The 19,667-nt window shown below is 44.0% G+C and overlaps 1 protein-coding gene across 1 annotated transcript in view; it reads left to right on the forward strand.

Moving 5' to 3' along the window:
• Positions 1-19,667, forward strand: part of LOC122805367 (interferon gamma receptor 1-like) — a 612,289-nt gene that overhangs the window by 260,794 nt on the left and 331,828 nt on the right. The window contains exon 5 of the mRNA XM_044075464.1: positions 19,443-19,626. Coding sequence (XP_043931399.1) covers positions 19,443-19,626 — 184 coding nt within the window. The remainder of the gene's footprint in view (positions 1-19,442; positions 19,627-19,667) is intronic.

Consider the following 19,667-nt stretch of genomic DNA (forward strand, 5'->3'; position numbering starts at 1 on the left):
TCAAAAGCAAGTTTTCTCTCTTTTAAGCATCAGGGCTATTCAAGCTGTCCCAGAAGAAGAATGGGAACAAGGTTTCTATTTGTCTTTTTTTCTAGTACCCAGAAAAGACTATTCCTGGCATCCTATCCTGGACCTATCTATCCTAAACACATTTTTGGTAATCCCAAAATTCAAGATGCTAACTCTTCATCAGCTGCTTCCTATGCTAGGCAAAGATGCCTGGTTGGCAACACTGGATTTAAGGGAAGCCTACCTGCACATCCCAATAAGGGAATCTTGCAGAAGATACCTGCGCTTTAAAGCAGGCTACATGCACTGTATTAGTTCTCTGCACTGCCCTTTGGCTTATCTACTGCGCCCAGGGTATTCACAAAGTGCCTAGCTCCAGTCATTGCATTTTGCATGCAAAGAAATATTCAAATATACCCATACCTGGACGATTGTCTAATTTAGGCAGAAAGCCAGGACATACTATTAAAACGTCTGGCATTTGTAAAGAAATTGCTAACTTCTCTGGGGTACACTATAAGTGAAAATAAATCAACATCTTGTACCCTGCCAACAAATTGTATTCCTAGGAGCAAGCTTGAATACAAATTCCCAGATGGCCTACCTCACGCCAGAGAAACAGGTTCATTTGACTGCCTACTTCAAACTACTGGCCACAAAGACCCAACTGTCTCCTAGGAAAATACTGCAAGCCCTGGGGTTCATGGCCTTCTGCGTTCTAATTCCATATGCAAGACTGCATATGAGGAAACTACAATTTTATCTAAAACGCCTATGGTGTCAACATTCTCAGGAACTAGAATCCAATGATTCCTATCATACCTTGTCTACAGATAGTTCCTTTGGTGGGCAGAGGCCTGCCACCACAACAAGGGACTGTCATTCACTCTACCCCCTACCTCCCAAACCCTAACAGATGCATCAGACTATGCATGGGGGGGCTCACTTAGCAGGGAAGTGCATTTAGGGCAAATGTTACCCAAGTCAAATGCACCTGCATATCGATCAAAAATAAATGTTAGCTATACAGAATGCTCTGACAGCCTTCAAGGACCACATTTTTCAGGACAATTATTGGTAAAGACTGACACCACTGTTATGTGGTACATATACAAGCAGGGAGGAACCCACTCATAACCTCTCTGCAGACTAGCCATGGCTCTGTGGAACGCAACCTTGAGCTACCAAGTGCACCTACAGGCTCAATTCCTGCCAGGAAAGCTAAATACACTGGCAGATGACCCAAGCAGAAATCTCATGGACCCACACAAGTGGAAACTGGAACCAAAGATATTCAACATGTTGAGAAACAAATGGGGGAGCCCAGAAAAACCTGTTAGTCTCCCCCAGAACTACCAATTTCACATTCTGCACAAGGACTCCCCACAAACAAGCTTGGAAAGTGGATGGCCTGTCCTTCACCTGGAAAAACCTAGCAGTTTTTGCCTTTCCTCCTCTGCCTCTCCTCTCCAAGGTACTACTAAAGATCAAACAGGACAAACCAAGGACAATGCTGATTGCACCAGACTGGCCACGCCAACACTGATGCCCCCCTCTTGTGCAGTGTCACTGCTGGCTCCTTGGCACCTGCCTCAGACCCTTGCCCTGCTGTCCCAGCAGGAGGGCCAGATTCTGCACCCACAGCTTCAAACCCTGAACCTGGCAGCCTGGCTAATTACCTGATCTCTCCGTTACCATCCCTCAGTAAGCAAGTGATGGACATTCTGGTGGCAAGGAGGCCTAGTACTAGAAAATCCTATGCTGAAAAATGGAAAAGATTCTGTTCCTCGAGACAAACTCAGGGGATGGACACAGCAACACCCAATTTACCTCTGATATTTCAATACTTAACTGAGATGCTTCACAAGGGCTTTGCCTTCTCTTCCATCAAAATTCATGCCTCTGCCATTTTAGCTCATTATAATACAGAACCACCCCTCTTCTCTAATCACTGCTGAAGCAGTTCCTCAGAGGTGCCAAAAACTTAAGAACACGCAGGAAAAGCCCCTACCCCAGCCTGGGACCTTAACTTTGTATTGTAAAATCTCACTCTACCTCCCTTTGAGCCAGCTGCAAATGCAGAGTTGAAATTCCTTTCTTGGAAAACAGCCTTCCTTCTAGCCATCACTTCAGCAAGAAGGGTGTCTGAATTACAGGCTCTCATGGCTGTGGATCCTCATCATCTTTCATGCGGACAGTGTCCCTCAGGACCAATCCCTCCATGCCCAAAGTGGTATCCATTGTGGCCCTTAATCAGTCCATTCATTTGCCAACCTTTTCTAATTCACAGAACAAAGGGGAACGAATACTGCCCTTCTTGGACGTGCACAGACAACTTAGATTTTACTTGGACAGGACTAAATCTCTCAGGAAATCTGAACAACTGCTGGTGGCATTTGCTGCAGGGGCAGAGGGGAAGGCCATTTCAAAGCAAACCATTTCTAAGTGGATAGGCCACTGGTTCACTTCTGCTTATAAGCACCATGGAAAATCTACTCCACAGGGGATAAGACCACATTCAGCCAGGGCTGCATCTACCTCTACAGCCTTTCTCAGCATCCTAGAAGCTGCTACCTGGAGTTCTGTACAAACCTTCACCACGCATTACCACTTGCCAATTTTTTCTAAATCCAGAGCTGGCTTTGCCACTGCAGTCTTGCAAGGCCTTATAGCTGGCCCTAATGCTAATTGCCTCCACCCATCCTTAGCTTTGGGAACCTACCCAAATGTGATGACTGCAACAGTGAAACACGAAGAACATAGTACAGTTGTGTGCACTTACCATAAATGTAGATGTTAGAATGTATTCACTGTTGCAGTCCTGGTTACCCTCCCTCCAGCCGCCTGACTTCTATTTACTATACCGCTATTCCTGTTTACTATACTTGAAGCTTGTTGGTGTATTTGCTTTTTTGTTGGAGGTGTAACCTTGTATACAGTTGCTTCCCATTATGGGGGCACCTGACATCTGGGGCAAGAAAAACTGATGTAATGGCGTCTGCTGCATGCTTTATACCCCTGACTACCTGACGTCATGGAAGATGAGACGGCAACCGACGCAGGACCCAAGACTTTGATAATCAAGCCGACTGAGGGCTCCTGCAAGCAGCTAACCCAAATGTGTAGACTGCAACAGTGAATACACTCTAACATCTACATTTATGGTAAGTGTACACAACAGTACTTTTTCTCTTGTCTCAGTTTTCAGCTTCTTCTGATTTCCCTCATTCCATTTATACCTGTCTAATCTGTACTCAAGGTCACCTTCTAGATGTCCTTCAAGAATGCAACTGCAGTCCTGACATATGGGTTGTCCTGCCTCAGGCAGCCCTTCGGTCGGCCGGATTCCAAAGTCTGGGTCCGGCGTCGGCTGATGTCGCCTCTTCCCCGACGTCAGAGTGGCTGGGGTATAAAAGCATCAGCCGACGCCATCTTCTCCAGTCTTTCTTGCCGTGCGGTGCCTGAAGCAGAAGCAGTTCGCAAGTGCTGGTCGGCCAGCTCCTGTGTTTTCAGATACCGAAGTCATCAAAAAGCTAAGTACCCCGTTGGGGAACCTTTTCTTGCCTCAGCCGATGTCAGACAAAACTGAAAAAGTTAATTGTTTGTCTTGTGGTAAACAAATACCTCATAAGGACTTCCATTCTTACTGCCTTCCCTGCCTCGGCCCAGACCACGACGTCTCGGCCTGTGCTGCCTGTGCTTGCTTCAACAAGCGCACTTAGCGCCGGGCAGAATTTGCTGAAGACTTTTTGGGGAAAATTACTCCTATATCATGCCGTGAACTTCCGACAGCACGTTCAAAAGCGGAAGGACCGGGACCGACCTTCGCGGCCCGTGACTTCCACCGACACCACGCCTAAGCCTACCGCGAGTGCATCGGTCTCTTCGGAGGCGGTAATTCAACCGCTCCAGGCAGACGACACCGCTTTACCGCACACTTCGGCCCCGGAGGCTTCACCGGTGCCAGTTGTTTTTCCTCCTGAAACCGAAGCCCAAGATTTGCCTGACACCATACCGGACAAAGTTACTCCAGCACGTGGGGCAGCTAGGCCTCCTGTGTCTATGTCCATCAAGGCCTACACACGTGCTAAGGCTGCCAGCCAGGCTAAGTCTCACCCTCCTAAATCTTTTTCTCAGACTCCCACCGCGGATAAACAGATTATGACTTTAGCTGCAGATCTAATTTCTTTAATCAGGAGCTCCCAGGCTCATCCAGACAGAGGTTCTCAGCCGCCTGCAGACAAAAGGCCTAGGGTTGAGCAGACAGATACCCTTTCTTCAGATGAAGCCTCTGGTGAGTCAGGCCTTTCAAATTCCCAGGAAGAACCCTTCCCGGCCTACGAGGATTCTGTGCAGATTTTCAGCCACTGGGGCCGGCCATGGTGTGATTTGTGTGCGAACCCCTTCAACCCCAAACATAGCAGCTTTTTTACCCTCATCTTCCCAGGGATAGTCATGCTTGGTCCCTGGGTCTCCTTTACACCTACCCTCCATCACTCTTGTTAAGCGAGTTTCTGCAAAAAGCAACCCACTGCAGAGTGATGGTAATTCTTAGTCCCCTTTTGGTCCACGCAAGTCTGGATGTTCTTCGTGTTTCACTGTTGCAGTCAGCACACTTGGGTTATCCTGCCAGGGGGTATCCCTCAGTCGGCTCGAATACCAGAGGTTTAGAATTTCTGCATCGGTTGCTGTCACTTCAGGACTGACGTCAGGTCATCAGGGGTAGAAAAACAGGCAGCCAATGCCATTATATCAGTCTTTCTTGCCGAGGAGGCTGAAGCAGTTCGCATGAGTGCTGGTCAGCCGCTACCTGAGTTTTCGTTTTCGAATTTGAATCATCCTAAAGTCTTCAAAAAGCCAAGTACCCCATTGGGGATCCTTTTTTCTTGCTCTAACCGATGTCAGAAAAAGTTAACAATTGTCGCTCCTGTGGAAAGCAAATACCACACAGAGATTTCCATTCTTACTGCTCCACCTGTTTAGGCCCAGCCCACGACATACCTCACTGTCCGATGTTCTTCATCTCACATTGCTGCAGTCCTAACACTTGGGTAGTCCGCTGTCCCAGTCGGCCCGAATACCAAAGTATAAGGCTGACGTCGGTCAAGGCGCATTTGTCTGACATCAGGACGTCAGGGTACAAATGCGCATGACCGACGTCATATCCTCAGTCTTTTTTGCCGCATGGTCCGATGCAGAAGCAGTATTGCGAGTGCAGGTTGGCGTTCTGAAATTTTCTGAAGTCGGAGTTTCAGACCGAATCAAAGTTGGCTAAGTACCCCGTTGGGGAATATTTTGTTTTTTTCTTGCCTCAGTATTTTACCGGATGTCAGAAAAAGTGAATAACTGTATTTCTTGTGGGAAACAGATACCTCATAGAGATTACCATACATTGTGTATACCTTGCTTAGGGCCTGAGCACGACGTTGTTGGCTGTCGCTCTTGTGCTAGATTTAACAAACGCACTATTAAGAGAAGATTAGATTGTGCCAGGTTAGTTTTTGGGAAGCGTTGTAATTACAACATGCCGTCGGATGCTCCGATGCCCGCTTCGTCTAAAAGCACAAGGACAAAGCAGCGAAGCCTAGGGTGGAAGAACCGTCTGTCCCGGACGTCGGTTCTTTAGAGGGCTCGGTGGAGCCGGTGGTTCTACCAGAATTTCCTTTGGATTCTCAGGGAGAGACTTTACTGTTACAAGATGTGTCCTCTCAGGAGGTAGGCCAGGCTGAAGGGGCTTCTCAGGTAGCTGTTCTCCCCTCCCTTCCTAAGGTGGTTAGGCCCTCCCCTTCTGTTTCCAAGGCTCCTTCTAGAGGCAGGCCAGGGTTAACTTCAGTGGGGGTCTCCCCTAGTTCTTCAGGGTCTCTGCCTAAGAAACATATGCTTAAAATGGCAGAAGATTTGATTACTATGATTAGAGGTTCTATACCCCCCCCCTGATAAGAGGCCTAGGGTGGAACCTGAGCTTGAGAATTTTGAGCAGTGTTCGGAGGCTTCTGAGTCTTCGGCGGAGGCTTCTGAGTCTTCGGCTGAAGACTTGCAGGAGTATCCTCCTTATTCTGATTCTGATGTAGATGACTCTACACCTTGCTTCTCCTCCTGAGGATTTTTCTTTTCAGAGACCCTTCATTCCATGAGGGAGCATTTTAAATGGGAAGGTCAAGATTTCTCTGATTCTAGGAAAAGGCTTAGGGAATTTTTGTTTCTACCCCAGCATAGGCCTTTAGCTATACCTCCTGTTCTGGATGTGGTAGAGGATGTTTTTGCAGAGGCTTCCCTGAACCCTGATTCTTTGCCTCCTGCCCCAGTTAAACCGGACAGGTATTATAGGGTGCCTGAAGCTCATAAGTATCTTTTTAAGAGTCCTAGGGCAGACCCAGAAACTGTTTCTCAGGGCCCTAAAGGTGTTAAGGCTTCTGTTGTTAAAAATCCTGTTCCTTCTGATAAAGAGGCAAGGGCTTTGGATAGATGGGGGAAAAAGGTGTATACTTCTTCCACTTTAGCCATGAGGGCTTTGAATTGCCAGTTTCACATGTTGAAATACCAAAATTATCTCCTTTCACAATTGAAGTCTAAGGTAGATGCTCTGGCGGAAGGTATTGAGTGTAAAGAGTTGCAGGATTTAGTTCATGTTTCTGAACAGGTGGGTAAGCATTCCTTGCAATGTGGTTTTGATGCTGTACAGGCCTCTTGAGGGTGGCAGCCACTGGTTCTGTTCTCCGAGGCACGCTTGGCTCAGGGATCAGAATTTAGCTGAACATGTAAAGACAAGGATTTTAGATGCTCCTTTACAATCTGATGTGTTATTTGGTGCGCCTGTGGACGCAGTTTTAAAGAAAATGGAGGACAAGGCTAAGTCTATGCAGACTGTTAAAGATTTTTGCAGGTTCAGCCTCCAAAGTTTAGTAGAAATTGGCCTACTAAGGGGTGGACTTATCCTTCTTATGATTCTCAGTCTAGGGGTAGATCTAGACGTGGTAGGGGCAGAGCTCAAGGTTCTTTTAGGCCTAGAACAGGCAGTTCGCCTGCCCAGTCTTCTGGTGAGGGCAGGGGTCAGTCCTTTCGTAAGCAGACCCAATGACTTGCCTTTTCAGCTGCCAGAGCCTTCTCGTCTGGCAGCACCTTTGGGAGGAAGGCTGGCACTTTTCAAAGAGAACTGGAGTGTTATTACCCAAGACAGATGGGTATTGGATATCGTTCACCACGGTTACAGGTTTTATTTCCATACCTTGCCTCCTTTCAAAGGCATGCCAGACATTCCTCCTATACAAAGAAAAGAGGCTCACAAGCAAATTTCTCTGTTGCTCCAGATAGGGGCCATTCAGCGGTTCCTGTGCCAGAAAGGGGCCTAGGATTTTATTCTCGCCTGTTCCTAGTACCAAAAAGGGGAACACGTGGAGACCAATTTTGGATTTGTCTATCCTCAACACTTATTTGGACATTCCCAAGTTCAAAATGTTGGCGTTACAACAGCTTTTACCTCTGCTGGGCAAAGATCACTGGATGGTAACTTTAGATCTCAAGGAGGCTTACCTTCATGTGCCTATCAGACTCAGTTGCAGGAAGTATCTGCATTTCGAGCTGGAAATTCCCATTATCGGTTCTCTGCATTGCCCTTTGGCTTATCTACTGCCCAGAGTATTCACAAAGTTCTGGCTCCAGTTGTAGCTTTTTCAGGCTAAAGGAATACAAATCTATCCTTACTTGGGCGACTGTCTGATTCTGGCTCAAGAAAAGGACGAGCTTCTTCAGCATCTGGAATATGTGATAGCAGTGCTAAGATGCCTGGGGTATTCTGTGAACGAAATAAAGTCCAGTCTAGTACCCTCTCAAGACATGTGCTTTCTGGGTGTGAGACTGAATACAGCAGCCCAGATGGCCTTTTAACCCCGGACAAACAAAAGAGTCTATCCCTTTACTTCCATCAACTATCTCATCAGTCCGTGCTGACTGCAAGGACAGTCCTTCAAGCATTAGGGTTCATGGCATCTTGTATTCTGGTGCTTCCCAATGCCAAACTGCATATGAGGAAGCTACAATGGTATCTCAAAAAATGTATGGACACAGCACTGCCAGGATCTGGACACTGTCATTCAAATAATACCTTGCATTCAAAAGGAATTTTTGTGGTGGGCTCAGGAATGTCACCTAAACAAGGGACTCTCTGTGACCCGGCCAGAGGCGAGTCAGATTCTAACGACAGATGCCTCAGACATAGCTTGGGGAGCTCATCTGAATGGAAAGTGGATACAAGACAAGTGGCCTGCCAGACTACAGCATCTACATATCAACATGAAGGAGATGTTAGCAGTCCAGTTTGCATTGATGGCTTTCAAGGAGTTACTTCTTCCAGGGCAGGTGTTGATTCTAACAGACAACACAACTGTCATGTGGTACATCAACAAGCAAGGGGGAACACATTCTTATCCTCTATGCAGGCAAGCAATGATTTTGTGGGAGACTGCGTTCAGCTTGCAGCTTACTCTTCAGGCACGGTTTCTGCCAGGAGCACAGAACTCCTTAGCAGATGTGTTAAGCAGGCAAATCATGGATCCCCACGAGTGGAAACTGGATCTTCATGTATTTCAAAAATTGACAGTGTCATGGGGAACTCCAGACATAGATCTGTTCGCTTCTCCACTAAACCACCAGCTGCCAAAGTTTTGCACGAAAAGTTTTCATCACACAGCTTGGAAAGTGGATGCTCTTTCGTTCAGTTGGGAAAACCTTCATGTGTATGCCTTTCCACCTCTGCCTCTCCTCCCAAAGGTACTCCTAAAGGTCAGACAAGACAAGCCAAGGATGATTTTGATAGCTCCAGATTGGCCTCGGCAACACTGGTACCCATTACTGAGGAATCTGGTAAGAAAGCCTCCATGGCCTTTACCTTTAATTCCACACCTTTTGTCTCAGAAGGACGGTCATCTACTCAATGTCAAGCTTCACTCTCTTCATCTAACAGCCTGGCATATTCTGTTTTGAACCACAGCAGGTCTCAACTTCCTCAACAAGTTTTGAATGTGATTATGGAAGCCAGAAGACCTAGTACACGTAAAGTGTATGCAGAAAAATGGAAGAGATTTTTATTTTGGAGTGCAGCAAAGGATTTGGATGTTTCTGAGCCTAATTTGAGTGTGGCTCTTCAATATCTTACTGAGCTATTGGACAAAGGTTTGTCTTTCTCTTCCATTAAGATTCATGCTGCAGCAATTTCAGCTCACTATGATTGTGACCCACCATTGTTTTCTCATCCTTTGTTCAAGCAATTTCTTAGAGGGCAAACAATATAACACCCCCACCAAGAGCTCCTACTCCTGCTTCGGACCTCAATTTTTTGTTGTAGTAACTTACTCTACAACCTTTTGAGCCTCACGGCTACTGCTGAGTTGAAATACTTGTCATGGAAGACTGCTTTTTGTTGGCCATTACTTCTGCAAGAAGGGTTTCTGAATTGCAGGCCCTTATGGCGGTGGAGCCTTTTTTGATTTTTCATAAGGATAGGGTATCATTATGTACTAATCCTTCATTTATGCCTAAGGTGGTTTCTAGTGTGGCTTTAAACCAAACTATTCATTTGCCTACTTTTTATGCAGATCCCCAAAATAGGGAAAAGATTTTGCACACTTTAGATGTACACAGGCAGTTGCGTTATTATTTAAGCAGGACTAGGGATTTTAGGCAGTCTCAGCAGTTGTTTGTTTCTTTTGCTTTGAGTTCTCAGGGCAAGCCTGTGTCAAAACAAACTATATCTAAGTGGATTGGGTTTTGCATTGCATTCTGTTACTCCCATCATGGCAAGGAGATTCCAGCTGGGATTAGGCCTCATTCCACTAGGGCTACTGCCACTTCAACAGCATTTCTAAGGGGTGGCAACTAAGGATATTTTGGAGGCAGCTACTTGGAGTTCAGTGCATACTTTCTCCAAGCATTACCACCTTCCTCTCTATTCTAAGTCCAGGGCTGGTTTTGCCACTGCTGTGTTGCAGGGCATTTTGGCAGCTCCTGCTTCATTATAGTTTAGGCATACGTCCTTACCTCTGCATTGGGATTCTACCCAAGAGTTAGGACTGCAGCAATGTGAGATGAAGAACATAGTACAGTATTGTAGCTACCATAAATGTAGATGTTCAAGATCCACATTGCTGCAGTCAATTTTCCTCCCTCCTTCCCCTCTGTGTTTAGGGGTGGTTGTGTGGGTGAGGTTCTATTTTTGTACATTTGTATATATTGTACATATTTTAGGCACAGGAGTGTTTTGGTGTTTTTTGGTTTTGGCCTTATCTTTTTAGGGTCTTCTGACATCTGGGGCAAGAAAAGACTGAGGATATGACGTTGGTCATGCGCATTTGTACTCTGACGTCCTGATGTCAGACAAATGCGCCTTGACCGACGTCAGCCTTATACTTTGGTATTCGGGCCGACTGGGACAGCGGACTACCCAAGTGTTAGGACTGCAGCAATGTGGATCTTCGAACATCTACATTTATGGTAGGTACAAAACTGTACTTTTTGTGCTTTGTTCAACTCCCGAACTATTCGTCATTGGGCCCTTATTGAACCTAAATACTTTCGTTCTCTATCTCTGTATTCCAAAATGGCTTCAGTAAGCCATCCGACTACTGATCTTCTGAAAAAACGTAAAGATTAAGACAGACTGCACAGGTCCTAAACTGCTGACTACACTTCCGTTAAGCTAGTCGCCAGTTCGCCGGTGTTCAGTGAGGTGCTTTCGCAGCCCCTGATACCCGCTTTGATGGATTCGCAGGCCTCTACCAAGACCCGTTTGGAGTCCAGTATGCTGCGAGACTCTTCCTTGACTATGGAACCTGTGGATGTCTGTACCTTGGATGGGTCCGGAGCCACTGTTCCGGCTTCTGAGGAAGCTCTTCTCATTACCGATGTTCGACACAAACCAACTACTTGTTTCACGTCTTCAGTTCTTTCTCAAACTACTGAGTTTCAAAGGCCAAGAGTACGAGCTACGCCTAAAAAATGACGACCCAAAACTCAAGCACTTGCTTTCTTGCCACAATCTCAGATTCTTAAAATGGCAGAAGACCTGATCATGCTGATTAGGGGAAGCCAGTCTTCCCCTGCTAAAAGAAAGAGACTTATCCCCAGCAGCTTTATCTGACCAAGAGTCCAAAGACTGAGGTTTCTGAATATGAAGACATGCCCTTATCCGTCTGAGGATTCAGATGCAGAGGAATCCATTCCTTCAGCCTCCCCTCCAGAGGATTTTTCTTTTGGTTAAACTTTACATACATTGTGAGAGCATTTCCACTGGGAATGCTAGGACTATCCTCAGTCCAAAAAGAGGCTCAGGGAATTTTGATTTACCACAGCACAGACCTTTAGCCATCCCTCCTGTTTTGGATGTTGTGGATGATGTCTTTATGGAATCCAGTCCAACTCTCACAAACTTCTCTTCAAAAATCCTACTGCTGACCCAGAGGTATCTCCCAAGGACCTAAAGGAATAAAAGCTACTACAGCTAAGAATCCCACCCCTTTGGACAGGGATTCCCGAGCTTTAGATGGGGTAAAAAAGTATACACCTCTGCAACTCTCGCCATTAAAGCATTGAATTATCCGTTCCACGTGCTGAAATATCAGCAACATACTATGGAGCTTGTTAAACAAAAATGGTCTCCCTTTCCTGACTGTGCAGAAAATAGATTTACAGGAGCTTATGCATTCTGCAAGCCAAGTCAGCAAGCATGCAGTGCAATGTGGGTTTGACGCCCTAAAAGCATCTTGCAGGGCAGCAGTCACAGGTTCTGTACTTAAAAGGCATGCCTGGCTTAATGAGCAGACCTTGCCAGACCATGTCAAATCAAAATTATTGGACTCTCCTCTGAACAAGGACAATCTGTTTGGCACCAAATCAGAAGAGGTTTTAAAAAAGGTGGAAGAAAGGCCAAGTCTCTGCAGACAGTCAAAGATTTTTTTGCAAGTGCAGCCTCCAAGATTAAGTAGACATTGCCCCTCGAAACATTGGTCCTTTCCAGCCTCCTCAAGGCCATCTCAAACTAGACCCAGGAGAAAGAGACCCCCCCCCCCCAGATTAGTCTCTGGGTATGCAGAGATCTAAGCAGTGGAGTACCTCTACTTCTAAAATGGAGTGCTAAGTCACCCCCTAATGGAAAGAATTCACAATGACTTTTCAATTCCACTCCTCACCTCTACCCAATTGCTCGTGCCCCTAGGAGGAAAACTTGCCCACCATTCAAAAAACTGGACCTCCATCACAAACTACCAATGGGCCCTCAACATAGTATCCCAGGCAGGGTACATATTTTATTTCCAGATGCTGCCAACCCCAAAAGGGTTCCCAGACCTTCCTCCAAACCAGTAAGCAGAGGTACAAAACCAAGCTCAGTCCCTGCTCTCCATAAGGGCAATTCAGCCTGTTCCTGCAGAACAGATTGGCCAAGGTTTTTATTAAAGACTTTTTTCCTGGTACCCAGAAACGAGGGCACCTGGCACCCAATCTTAGATCTATCCATTCTAAACACCTTCCTGGTGGTACCAAAATTCAGAATGCTCACCCTACAGCAGCTTCTCCCTGTGCTGACCAAAGATGCCTGGTTAGCCACCCTAGTCCTAAGAGGCCTATCTGCACATCACAATCAGGGACTCCTGCAGGAAATATCTTTGTTTCAGGGCAGGATCTCTGCATGATCAGTTCTCTGCACTTCCCTTTTGCTTATCCACTGCTCCCAGAGTTTTCACAAAATGCCTGGCTCCAGCCATTGCCTATTTGCAGACAAAGATTCAAATTTACTCTTACTTGGACGACTGCTTGATTCAGGCAGACAGTCAGGAAAAGCTGTTGCAGCATCTGACATTTGTAAAGGACCTTCTAACCTCCTTGGGGTACACTATCAGTGAAAAGAAATCCAAACTAGTTCCCAGTCAAAAAAAATGCATTCCTGGGAGCAAGCTTGGACACAGCATCCCAGATGGCATTCCTTACTCCAGAAAAGCAAGCCTATCCCACCAGAACCCAGCTTATCCGCAAGGAAAACCCTGCAGGCTCCATAGTCTATGGCCTCCTGCATTCTGCTAATTCCATATGCCAGACTGCATATGAGGAAACTTTAATGGTACTTAAAAAGCCTTTGGTGCCAACATTCTCAGGACCTGTAAACTATCATACCTTATAATACCTTGTCTAAGGAAAGAGTTTCTTTTTTGGGCAGCAGCATGCAACCACAACAAGGGATTTCCCTTCTCACAACCCCACGCCGCCCAGACCCTAACCACAGAAGCGTCAGACTATGCTTGGGGGTGCACATCTGGACGGCAGATGCATTCAGGGCCATTGGAGCCCAAACAAAATTCATCTGCACATCAGCCTAAAAGAGATGCTAGCTGTTAAGCATGCTCTGACAGCTTTCAGATCCCTACTCTCACCGGGGCCCCTTCTAATAAAAATCGACAACACCACAATGATGTGGTACATCAAGCAGGGGAAACCCACTCTTATCCACTCTGCAGGCTAGCCATGACCCTGTGGAACACTGCCTCAGCCATGCATATTCACCTGCAAGCTCAATTCCTGCTAGGCAAGCAAAACTCTCTGGCGGACAACTTAAGCAGAAATCTCCTAGACCCACACATGTGGCATTTAGACCACAACACCTTCAGCCTTTTGACCCAGAAATGGGGTACCCCAAAGGTGGACCTATTTGCCTCCCCCTACAACCATCAGCTCAGCAAATTCTGCATCAGGTTTCCTCACAGCAAGGCCTGGAAGTGGATGCCCTAGCCTTCCACTGGGCAAACCTCTCAATCTATGCATTTCCCCCCTCTGCCTTTTCTTACAAGAGTACTACTCAAGATAAGGCAGGAAAGACCAAGGGCAGGCCTGATTGCCCCAGACTGGCCACGCCAACCTTGGTACCCACTACTGTGCAGTTGGTCACCAGTGCCACCATGGCACCTACCTCGGATCCCAACCCTCCTTACTCGGCAGGAGGGACAGATCTTGCATCCACAATTACAGACCCTGAACCTTGCAGCCTGGCTTATTCCTTGAATTCTCCTCCAGTGGCCAGCCTAAGCAAACATGTACTGGATGTCATACGTGAAGCCAGACGGCCCAGTACAAGGAAATCCTATGCTGATAAGTGGAAAAGGTACTGTTCCTGGATTCACTCAAAAGGAGCGGATACAGCACAACCCTCCTTACCTTTCATCCTGGATTACCTAGCAGACCTACTACACAGAGGTCTGTCCTCTTCCATTAAGATCCATGCCTCTGCCATCTCTGCTCATTACAGCACTGAGCCACCTATCTTCTCACCCTCTCATCAAACCGTTCCTGAGAGGGACTAACAAACTTAAGGCCACCAAGAAGAGCCCCCACCCCTGCTTGGGACCTTCATTTTGTGTTGGAAAAGCTCCCGCTACCCCCCTTTGAGCCTGCAGCATCAGCAGAGTTAAAATACCTCTCTTGGAAAACAGCCTTGCTTTTGGCCATCACTTCAGCTAGAAGAGTGTCTGAGCTACAAGCACTTATGGCTGTGGAACCCTTCATTATTTTTCATGCTGACAGGGTCTCCCTCAGGACTAAACCTACTTCTATGCCTAAAGTGTTGTCCGGTGTGGACAGTCTTTTATTTTATGCTACAAATGCTTGACACACCTCTGTTTAAGTCATCAGCTATAGTTGACTTGAAGTTGTTGTCTTGGAAAACTTTATTCTTGTTTTTTGCCGGATGTGTCAGAACTGCAGGCCCTGTTATCGGTACCCCCATGTTTGGCTTTTCATAAAGATAGTTTTTCTTTGACTGGAGCCTACCTTTCAGCCATAGGTGGCAACAGAGAACAATTTGAATCAAACCATTCACTTGCCAGTGTTTTTTTACCGAATTTTCCAATAAAGCAGACTATTTACTGCATTGTCTTAACATCCATTGACAACTGAAGCTTTATTTGGATAGAAACAAATCTTTCAGAAAGTCTACTTTTTCCTTTTTTAAAGGCCCAGTTGCATACACCAGTGTTTAGGTTACTCTGTCCAAGTGACTATTTGATTGCATTTCATTTGGGTATAGTTTCAAAGCGAAGGCTTTGACTTCTAAATCAAAAGGTCATTCTACTCCAGTTATGGCTACCTCTAAACCTTTTTTCTCCAGAGCTGCTTTCAACGATGCTTCATTTTTCTGAAACTGGACTGAATATCCAATTTGTAGTGGGACATTTCTGTCCCACGACGAATTGGATATTCATTCGAGGTCCGGGGTCTCCTTTGGTTACAACACTGTACTGCAGAATGTGCTTTCGTAGGACCTCCTCAGGGTTTAACATGTCTGGGGACTCTGTCCCATAAGTTCAACTCGGAAGGAAAAAGCAAAATCAGATACAAAAGGTGTGTACACCATAACATTAAATCCATGTTGTCACTTTCTGTCCAGTTCAACTTTGTCCCACCTGCCTCTGCCTTTTTAGTGTGTATCTCGATCATGGGATAACAAAGTCATGGAGGATTATGTTTCTCCCTTTTTTTGTGGTCCTTTTTTCTTTTAGGGTTAAGTGGTGGAAACTTTTGCAGAGAGGGGCAAACTCGATCTGAGGTAATTCTAGTAGGGAAAGGCGTTATGGGATGAAGAGGCAGAGTTTGGAGGGCTGAAGTCTTTGTAATATGTCGGTCTTGGATCAGAGTCAGATCTGATAACCCACAGGTTGAACCAAATGGAGAGACAACACAGATCTGTTAGGGTGAGTACATAGCTTTCATTTTCAGCCATTGCCCAGGCTCAAAGAGGAGAAATCTTACAAAAGTAAGAAGTAGATTACTTTTCAAATCTCAGTAAACTTAAAGTAGTTGGTATATGCAGCTGACATGGCTACAGAGGAATTATACCGAGGACATTCATACAGTAAGTGAGTAGGATATGGGCAAAGGTTACAAGGCTTTCAGAAAGTTTTGAGACGCCACAAGTATGCCATTGAGAAGACTGAGTGAAGAGAAGTTGTAACTGATTTATGACTCTGTTTTCCCTAATAATAAACAACAGGTGGGGATTGGGGCAAAGTGACAGCAGGATGACATTCTGAGACTATTTCAGAATTATAAAGTACATTTTCCATTTTAATTTTCAACATTCTATTCTAAAAATTTATCTATAGACTTAATAAAAAAATTGCAGAATATTATCACCCTTTCAGTTTGTTTATAACTACTACAGTGCTACTAAGATGGTTGAAATTTGTTCTCATGGTTGTACCAAGGTGTGTGTAATTTGAAATTGATCTGTTTTGATGAGTTATAACACAGAGAAATGTATCTAGTTTTAATGTATTGAATGAAGACTTCGAATATAGCATAGTTTATTAGGGTTGTCACGGTTTCATAGACTTTAAATTTGATAGATTTGAACAGCATTAAGTAATTTGATTGTGGAAATGAGACAAATGGAAGGGGAGAGTGCAGTACTGCAGAGCAATTAACCCCACACTAGAAGTGCAATGTTGTGCCCCCGTTTAGGAATATAAACATCAGTATTTCTTTTCAAGTATTATTGAAAAAAATTGTTGCTAGAAGGTGATGGCTGTATGAAATAAAAAATAATTTGAACAAAGTAGAATAGAATAATAATGAAGTAGTGCTCAAGTCCTTTGGTAAGTTTTCAAATATTTGAGTGAGATGAGTATGTCTATTCTAAATCAGTTTACAGATTGAGAGATGGCTCCTCTGATGCAGTATCAACAAGTGTATGTTCAATTGTAAGAGAAAAGTTGTTGAGTCTGTCGGCTTATCCCGGTTAGGGGTCTCCACAGCGGAACTCCGGTCCGCTAATGTTTGGTAGTGGATTTTTATGTGCCAAGTTACCAGCCCCTGACGCACAACCTTCAACGAAGGCATGCCCATTCACGCATGCCTCCACACAGAAGACGCTCTAGCTGAGAATCGAACGGGACAACGTCTTGCTGTGAGGCGACAACGCTACTACAGCACCACTACCGCGGGTCAATTGTAAGAGAAAAGTATGATAGAAAAAGCAGTAGTGTTGAATCCAAAGGTACCTGTATTTTATACAGTACCGAAATACATAAAGGTAGACGTAATGTACTAGGACAACCTATAGCAGCTGAAACTGAAGGATTTTAAGAACCATTAAGACAAGTATTTAAATAATGTTTTATCTATCTCTGCATTAAGAAATTAGACTCCTTTATATTGGATAGTTGATTTAATAAATGAAAACTTAGTCTGGAAAGAAAAATAGTTCAGGTTTAGTTGTAATGTTAAAAAAAAAAAATATATATATATATATATATATATATATATATATATATATATATATATATATATAAAGTATAAACACTGGGATGGGCCAGAGGCTGTTTATACTTGGGTGAAGGTCCTCAGTTTCTATGAGTCACCCGAATTAGTTTCACTTTGGGAATGATTATTTGTAGAAGCAAAGCAGAGTTGGGTATTGTATTTTTCCCCATTTTATAAAAACCTGACTATGAGAAAGTTTGTATTAGAATATATTTATACAGATCAGTGACACGTAATCGAACATACGTTTCAATATCAAAATCTCGATCCCACAAGATTGAAACTAAAAATGTTTGAAAAAAATAAATAGCCTCCCCAGCACACCCCTGCTAATTATGTGTACCAACCCAGAGACTGCAGTACAACAATGAGGGGGCAAAATCCCACTCCCCACTCTACAGTGATCTCCCAGAACCAGCTACTGGCATTTTTCAAAATGCTGTTGAAATCAAAAATGCCAGTAGCAAATGGGTTCATCATTGTCATTCTTCAGTTAAATGACAGGGACCCATTTACACATAAAATAAGAAAGGTTTTAAAATAATTGCATACTGTCTTACTGATTTTTATTTTTATAATAGTTGCAGATAGTGAGGAAGTATGTTATTTTGACACATTCAGCACAAGTATGAATTAGATTGTTCATGTAAAGGAGATGCATTTTCTTTGTACTGTTAGTTGTAGATAGGAATATATGTTTGCACAGATTAGTAAATCGTGTAAAAGAAAGTTTCCACAAATTTTGCATGCTCAGAGTAATTAAGTTGGTAGACTTATGTTGTGAAATGGTGTGATCTAAACATTTGTCAGAAGAATTTGGATATAAAATTCATAAATTATATAGTAGGGGATACAGTAAGGAGCAACTATTACAATCAATAGTAAAAATGTTTCATATGGGAACTAGACTCAGTTTTATGGGGAGGAGGACAGTAAATTTAGAACAAAGTGGTGGGAATGAAAGTATAGAAATATTGTCTGCGTGTATGCAGTTTCGCAGCTGTATGCAAAATGCTAAATAATTGCCATGTGCTATGTATGGATGATGCCTTGAATGAATTTCTGCCACCATAGTCAAAATTTGTTCATAGCAGGGATCGGAGTATAGTACATAAAATAGCCGCATGGTAGTTCCGATTTGTCCGATGCAGTACAGGTACATAGAAAAGGCAGTTGAAGATGTGAACATTATGGAGTATAATCTTATAAGCAGCAAGGTGAAAACTGTATTAAATGGAAATGCATATACAATACAAAAGTATTTAACATGTGCTTCTGGAGTAATGTTATACAGCTTAGTTATCCTAAGACGTGTGTATGTATATATATGTGTGTGTGTGTGTGTATACGTGTGTGTATACGTGTGTGTGTACGTGTGTGTGTGTACGTGTGTGTGTGTACGTGTGTGTGTGTACGTGTGTGTGTGTACGTGTGTGTGTGTGCGTGTGTGTGTGTACGTGTGTGTGTGTACGTGTGTGTGTGTGTGTGTGTGTGTGTGTGTACGTGTGTGTACGTGTATGCATGTATACATCTACAAAGAAAGAGAAGAATGTGATGTCAGAAACTAGCATATTGTAAGCACGAAATTGAGAAGCATTCTGGAGTGTTGACATGAAATAGGGAATTTGAATTTCATGATATATTTAGAACAAACCCCATCCATTAGGCGTTATTTAAAACGGTGTTGTATTAAGAGAAATCCATTTTATGCTAAATTATCAAGCTCTTCGACCATGGTGCTTGAATGTTGTAATTGGCAAATGTTTTTATGGGTGTAAATTCGGGCATTGATTCTTAAAATAAAGATGAAGTAGAATGAATGGTGTAATAAGTAATTGTTACATAAGCATTAAGTGCGTATGCTGATATGTTTGTCTCCTTGAAAGCTGTGGAGCCAAGGTGCCAGGGACTTTTATTGAAAATTACAATTTAACTTTGACTAAGTGTCTTAGAGCTTTTGAAATGCTTAGTTAAATAAATATGCATTCTGTAACACAATTATGAATATTTAACAGACAATATCATAGCAGGTTCTTGAGAAAACAGAGTTTGTTCATAATGCAGTAGTCAGTTTCCTTAATGTACTGGTAGTAGTTCTGTGTTAATTTTTTATGTATTTATTTGTTTTATTTTTGCAGCCAGAGGAATTCATAGTTGAAAACTGTGGCAACCAGTCTTGTAGTATAACTAAGACTGTCCCAAAGATAGGTGCCAATTACTGTGCGTCAGCAGAAGGGAAGTCCGATCGTTATGGCATCAAAGGAATGAAATCAGAAGAGCTTTGCTTTTATGTTGCACCTTTTAAAGACGAACCAAAAACAGGTAATATAAATTATTCTAGACATTTTGAAATGTGACAGAGA

This window comes from Protopterus annectens, chromosome 1.part1 (assembly GCF_019279795.1).
Source record: "Protopterus annectens isolate FY-2018-M chromosome 1.part1, PAN1.0, whole genome shotgun sequence".
Lineage (NCBI taxonomy): Eukaryota > Metazoa > Chordata > Ceratodontiformes > Protopteridae > Protopterus > Protopterus annectens.